Below are 7,489 nucleotides of genomic sequence, written 5' to 3'. Positions count from 1 at the left end.
ATCCGGGGATGGGGGTAGGGGAGGCAGTTTTGTTGTGGGTGGATATCACTTTTATGTAGATATGTGATGTGTTGGCCGGTTGTTAATTCAGTTCTCACTCCTGGTGTTACTACATTATAGATTGCCCCAGCATTGGGGGGGGGGGGGGGGGCCCCCCCCCCAAGAAATGGAAGCAGAGTGGAGGCAAAATTGAAGCCCTCCAGACTGTTTACCTATCATAATGCATTACTCTGCCCTCACCACAATATAGTGACAAAAAGAAGTCATACAGAAAAGGTAAAACAACTGTTTACACGAAATGTATTTAGAAGTATATGATTGCATTTTCGAGCTGTATTTAAAATATATACATAAAAACCGCCGGAGCGTCAGCGTCAACAGTTTCACAGTGTGAGTGTAGTACAAATGGTCGGACCGAATATTTCTTGAAAATGACCGTTGTACATTACAGGAATACAAAACTCATATTTTTATGAATGGGAGTGTTATTCTCCTTGCTATCACTAAATTAAAACACTAGATTGATCTTGAAGCTTACATAAATAAAATAGCGAATTCAAATTCTGACTGCTTGCGTAGTCACATGAACCAATATCGCTTGCGTAGTCATGATCCAATATGGTGGCTGTTGCTGACTTCCAATCAGCTGATATCAAATGAGCATTCTTTACAATACGTATTTGCTTATTGTAAGCAAATGAATTATTTATTCATAATTTTGGTTGTTATTTTTTGGCTTGATAAAGGAGCAGATCGCTGAGATAAATGTACACATTAATTATCCGTTCTGTTGTTATCAATAGCACAGATTCTATACATAATGTAGCTTTTCTTAGTACATAATATGTAATATGTATCCAGCAGGTTTTGTTTGTGTGGACCGCATACTTAATTGGTATTCGCTGTCATTATTGCTTGAATATATTGACCAACGTCTGAATACTACTTATTTTGAATAATGTCTAATACAATGTAACCTAAATCGCTAAAGGCAAATTGCTTTATGTAATAAAGTCCATTTCAATAAGTATAGTCAGATAATGATCGGTCACTATACGGCAGTCATACGCAGAAGGTCATTACAGGTAAATAACTGCTCACAAGTAGACATGTTCTCCCATGGATATTAGGGACACCATTCAACATTATTTTTGATACACCAAGATGTTCCGGATTTATTTGTTTCTGATTGTGTTAGTCTGTCAGTGTGTTGCAATACCACTGACAAAATGTCAACAAGGTGTGAACTGTTTCTTACCTAGATGTTTCTGTCCTACATTTGACCACCCAATGAACTTAAGCGATATTCCGCAGATGGTTTATTTCGGGTTTGATGACGCTGTCAATTCACAGATGGCAAATCATTATGATTTTCTGTTCCTGAAGGATAACCTTACAAACCCAAATGGCTGTCCCATTAGTATAACACTCCTTGTGTCTGACGAATTCACAGATTACTCGATTCTGAAGCGGTACTATCAACACGGATTCGAACTCGGTGTACATAGTGTAACGCACACGCATATAAATACTGGAGACAAAGTGCGGGAGGAAGCAGGAGACCAGAGAGACAATTTCGTCACACAAGTTGGTATTTCTAAGTATGACGTTGTTGGGTGGCGGAGCCCATTTCTCATAACGGCAGGCGATCAACAAATAGATGCGCTTAAGCAACTAGGATTTAAGTATGATGTTTCACTTATCTACACCAGACCACACATAGACAATGATGATGTATGGCCGTTTACCCTGGACTATGGGTGGCCGTTCAAATGTCATAACAATAGATGTCCGAAACAGAACCATAAAGGGTTCTGGCAGGTTCCCATCAATCCTCTCATTGACTATACACACGAATTCACCTGTGCGTTTGTCGACGGGTGTGCGTATAAGCCTAGAAATGAAGCAGAGGCTTATAAATACATTATGGATAATTTCTATAGGCATTATAATGGAAACAGATCCCCATTTGGATTACACATCCATGCGGCTTGGTTTGAAACCAAACATTTAAGGGATGGTATGAACAGAGCTATACACAGTATGAACGAATTGGAGGATGTTTATATCGTTAATATTAAACAAATGATAGAATGGATGAAATACCCAACAAAGTTATCAGAAATAAAAACATTCGATGGATTAGGATGCTGGCCCCGTGATAAAGCATTCCTACACATACTTCTGATGGTACTTCCGGTATCTAGTCTTTTCATCCTTGTAATTGCATTGCTAGTATATGTCATTCGTAAACTGATGTTCAGATCACGGCATAATGATTATATTGCACTGAATGGTAAAAAACACATGAACAAATTAGTACACGGTAGCGATGACGTGGAGATGTGACGTCATATCATAAGTGTGGCAATGGTATATCAAGACCTTAGTTGAATCAATATTAAGGTAAATCTGAATCGAAACCCAGCTTGATTTTGTTTTGAAATGCAACTATAAATATAGTTTGTCCTTGTGATGGAAAAAAATAAGTGATAGCTGCGAAAGCGCTCGGGTAAACGTATTTGTTTCAATACATCTTTATATGTTGGATTTTAAATAAGTATTCATTTTTGCTAGTCAAAGAGAAGAGTGAAAATGTCATATAAAATGAAAATAAATACATTTTATCTCATTGTTACAGCAATTTACATTTCTATGAATTTCAACGTCAAATGTGTTGCAAAACTCCAACGGAGTCCGCCATTTTGTCACTATGTCCTTAAATCCTGGCATCACGTCACTGTTTAGTATTTAGATCTACATTTTGCACTGACATGGACTTAATAACCATTCTTTCTAGTATTAATATTAATATCAGTGATAATAACAGTAGATCACGTGCGGCGTTTCTGTTCTATTAAAGACAATCGATCAAGGGGAGGTAACTCGATATAAAAAAAAAATCAGAAACATAGAAATATAACATGTTGCTTAAGACCTTAAAGCATTGTTAAAACATAAACTGATTTTCAATTATATATTTTGTCAAAAATAAATGTTTTTTTTATGAAATGATGACCATTAAAGATTACAAGATACGGGGAACTATTTTCTTTTGTTGTCAATACTGCAATACGGTGGGAAACGTGGGGTTATGACTCCACTATTTTGGGAACATTAATATGGGTATTTAAAACAATATGCAACTGTGCGAGAATAAATAATATTCATTTGCATAATTTTTTTTATTTTGTTGAGGTTATGGAGGTATAATGATAATGGAGCCCGTGTAAATTTTATGTAACACGGCCTCGCAGGGTCTCTCTCGTTGCAACCTAGATCAAAGCAGTTTAACAATATCTGTAGAAATTGATGCCATATTTTATCAAAAATCGGATTTCCAATTGTTGTTATATTTTTTACAGGAACACGGATTCTAAGGAATGGTCCAACTCCGATAGTTTTGTAGAAATAATAATTTCCTTTTCTTATGTAAGAGTCGACGAAGTTGAAAAAAAACCCCAAAAAACCCCCCCAAAAAAAAACTAAAACACACATGATTTATCATCGTGGAGGATTATTGAACCCAACGAAAATAAAATCTCATGATCAAAGTCAACAGCATGTTTCTTACTGAAATAACAATCAAGAAATCAACTCATTGAAAGAAGTTAAATTACACTTATGTATTTCAATTTTATTTTATGACAGCCATCCGTATGATCCCTTTTTCATTTGAGCAACAGAGAAAAATGACTATTAGACTGCGCTCATAAACACTATTTCCGGAGCGAAGCCTTGCGGACAATAGAAAAACTACGGCAGGCAATCCAGTCTAATGTGCAGTCTATCTTAGTGTAAACCAACTGGTTTTAAAGGCGACTTGAGTTTGTGTTTTGTGCCTCACGTCTTTCAATTGATGAGTTAATTCTATTCTACAGTGATATTTTCGCGTTGTTTTGTATTTAGCGGAGAATTCCGGATGTGCCAACTTGTAACTGGTTCTTTAAATGGTAAACTCATTGTACTTTCACGTTCAGAACGCGAAATCCAACATGGCGGACAACAGCCTGGTATTATACATGTACGAGCGGTAAATACATGATATTGGAAATGCTATGCTTCATAATTAAAATGCTAACAACGTTATCGATAATTACCCTTTGCTCGGTCGTTTTCGTTTTGTTTGTTGACGAAACCATACTTTTTCCGGTTGCAACATGAGAACTTAATTTCTGCAAAATAATAAGGTTACCATAGCTATGTTTTAGTAAACAGGACCCAGAAGTGAGGGGAAACCGTCAAATAGTTTCCATACATATATGCTGAGTTTTGTTTAAATTGGACTGGAACCCTCAAATAAGACGTGCTAGCGGAACGTCGCGTACCATTTAATTTAGAGGAACGTCAGATTCGTCCCGGAAAAACCGGACCGTTCCGCGAAATGGAATACGCTGTAAATTTCGCGATTTCCAATCAGCTACAAAATACGCGAAATTCAATCGCATGAAGTAATGTGATTGGTTTGCTGCCTAAGTAACAGATATCTACAAGTTTAATCCGGTTACAAGGTTGCAACTGACACGCACAATCGATTTTGAGTGATAAACAGAAGCCGAATTGTAATTACGTAAAATCTCACAAACACACCATATATAGATGGATTATATTAATTTAATATGGATGTATTCGGACCTGTTTAATTATATAGACACGAATCAAGATTATGCCCAACAAAAACAAATTAAGGACGTCTCGATTATACGTGAAAATAATTATGGCTGCCCATTCAATACTGCCTCGTGACGTCACTACGTCAACAAAATTACTATTTTCTTGATAAATTGACATATTTTGCAGAAACTGGACTGGTATAACTACGTAAATACCGGGATTTGCGATGAAAGTATAAGGTAATTTTGCATCTATGGAGAATTGACTTCGCGGTTTTCTTCGAACTTATTTCAAAATGGCGGGATTTTATAGTTGTAACATTGTAATAGAACGTATATGTATGAAAGAAAAATATTCTTTAGGATATCACTATCCTTCATATCCACATATAATCTTATAGGTAATTTATTCAGTAACTGAAGTTTATTTTGTGATATGGAAAAAAAAACAAACAAAAAAACCCAGAGAAATAAATGTTGATGTAGGCCATTTTGTTTATGACACATACTATTGTGACAGTAAGAATTGATGACATAAACACATAATTACCAATTACAAAAGGACCGACGTCCATGTTACCAAGGTCATCTTAATATCCAGTAACGGTTTCTATGGAATCCAGGTTGGGTTTTATTAGTTTAACATCCTATTAACAGCCAGGGTCATGTAAGGACGTGTGGCAGATTTGTTTGTGAAGGAAAGCCAGAGTACAAAGAGAAAACCAACCGACCGGCGGTCAGTTCCTGGCAACTGTTCCATATGGGATTCGAACTCGCGACACAGAGGTGGAGGGCTTGTGGTAAAATGTCGAAACATCTCTTTTTTCTAAAGAAAATAGTTTTATTCAAGAGTTAACCACTAAGCTACCGTGGCCCCTTACTGAATCCGATAATATAGAAAAAAAATACATAAAGAACACTGAATGCTTCCATAGACACTAGGGCCTTGGGACCAGTTTTCAAAATCTAAGCGAGATTGTACATTGAAAATCAGGAATACGTGGACTTTGCTTTGAAAATCAGGAACACGGGGGCTTTACATTTGGAATTAGAGAAATTGGAATTTCTGTTACCTGGTTTAATACCTGTAAGTTAATGCGTAACTATCTTCATTTTATTATTGTACCTGTAAGTTAATGCGTAACTATCTTCATTTTATTATTGTGCTTTTGACAATTTCAATTCCTTGATAATGTCAACTAGCTTAGGTTTATGTTGCATTTGACGACATCGCATTACGTCTCGCACACACACACACACACACACACACACACACACACACACGCACGCACATATATATGATATGTTTGCGCTGATTGGTATCTTCGACTTCACTCTGCCATCTATAAACCGGAGTTACTCTTTCATCTCTGAAGAAACAATGGCCAATATGAAAGTATTATCAAACATTTCTCGCCTTGAATCACATAACCATATCGCCAACTGGGAAAATGCCATTATTGTAGCTTTTGGTGGCTTAGTTTGCCCAAGCGTAATTATCTTAAACTGTTACTTTATATTTGTGACATTCCAAAAGAAAACTTATCAGTCCACCTTTGTGGTCCACTTGATGCCGATTTGAGGTTCTGATTTGCTGTTTTGCTTGGTAACTGTTTGGTGGGGAGTTGGAGAAGTGATCGGCAACAGAAGTTCCGCGTCATGGATTTTTCAAACGCTTCTTGATTTTATTTCGGGCTCATCATCGTTGGCAATGCTTTTTGTACTTTCTGTTGTACTATATGTGTCGATGAAATACTCATTCATTCATGAGAAATATATAGGGAAACCATTCTCTGTGATATCATATCATGTGTTGTACCGATTCTCGCTGTACTTATACGACAGCAGTGGGCAAGTGGAGGAATGCATGAATATCGGTCTCTTTCCGTCACTGTCTTCTTGCTGATTACTGTGTTGGGAATTACGATAGCGAATGTATTAGTTGTGATGAGGTGGGTAAGGAGGATAGGTGTTGGTTCTGCTCATCAACAATACGTGCAATTAAATCCTTGCTAATTACAAATAAACATCAACAAACATCAATGAGAAATCTGTTTGCTTATAACTTCTATAAAGCGAATAACATTTTCTGAACTTGACAAAGACAAAACAGCGGCGAAAAGAACGTCAGGAAACATAATGTATCTTCATCTGAAGGGGATAAAATACCAAGAAAGCTACAACAAGACACCGTTTCGAGATAAAAAAGAGACCGGCTTATTCAAAGTCTTCCATAACACTCATTTTAATGAGTCTAACAGCTGTTGTGTGTATATTCCCTTACATAGCCAGAGTTCATGTTTGCCCGATGATAATATATAATACAACAGATGATATTTTATCAACACTTTGGTTTAAGCAGATTTTCAAAGAAAAACAACAGGATAAGTTTTTTTTAAGATTGTGACACATATCAGAATTGATATCACTATATTTTTTTAATTTCAAATGGGTATGAAAAAAGTGTGTTTGTAAACTCTGTGAATCCGAGTAACTGTGTTTTTGTAACGGGTATATTTCATATTAATTCCTGTTCATCTTTCTGTAACCTCTTCTCCACTTTACTGAATTAAATCATCTATTCGTCGTTTTAATTTCAAAAGCTCGCTATTGTTTAGTTTGATAAAATGCACTTTAGGTGGAGAGGCGCTCTGTTTTAGTTGTAATTGTTTGTTTATGTTGTTTCAAAGTCTCCAAATATTACTGTTTCCTCTAGACCATACACCTAGTTTTCTTTATATAACCAATTACATAACTTTATATAACGCAAATCAAATGAACTATAAATTGTCATTGGACAATTAGACGGGATTTTTACCAAGAAGGAATTTCGGTCAAGGTCTTTCATATTAACAAACTTGGTAGCTATTTATGTC

The 7,489-nt window shown here is 36.1% G+C and overlaps 1 protein-coding gene across 1 annotated transcript; it reads left to right on the top strand.

Annotated features, from left to right (window-relative positions):
• The first annotated feature begins 947 nt into the window (after positions 1–947).
• Positions 948–3,469, top strand: LOC138326911 (chitin deacetylase 8-like). Its single transcript, XM_069272890.1, has one exon. The coding sequence runs from the start codon at positions 1,165–1,167 to the stop codon at positions 2,347–2,349; it is 1,185 nt and encodes a 394-aa protein (XP_069128991.1). The 5' UTR covers positions 948–1,164; the 3' UTR covers positions 2,350–3,469.
• The last annotated feature ends 4,020 nt before the right edge of the window (positions 3,470–7,489 follow it).

The sequence above is a fragment of the Argopecten irradians genome, chromosome 7, assembly GCF_041381155.1.
Source record: "Argopecten irradians isolate NY chromosome 7, Ai_NY, whole genome shotgun sequence".
NCBI classification, from domain to species: Eukaryota; Metazoa; Mollusca; class Bivalvia; order Pectinida; family Pectinidae; genus Argopecten; species Argopecten irradians.
The sequence above is the reverse complement of the archived record's forward strand: the minus strand, read 5'-3'. Positions and strand labels throughout refer to the sequence as shown.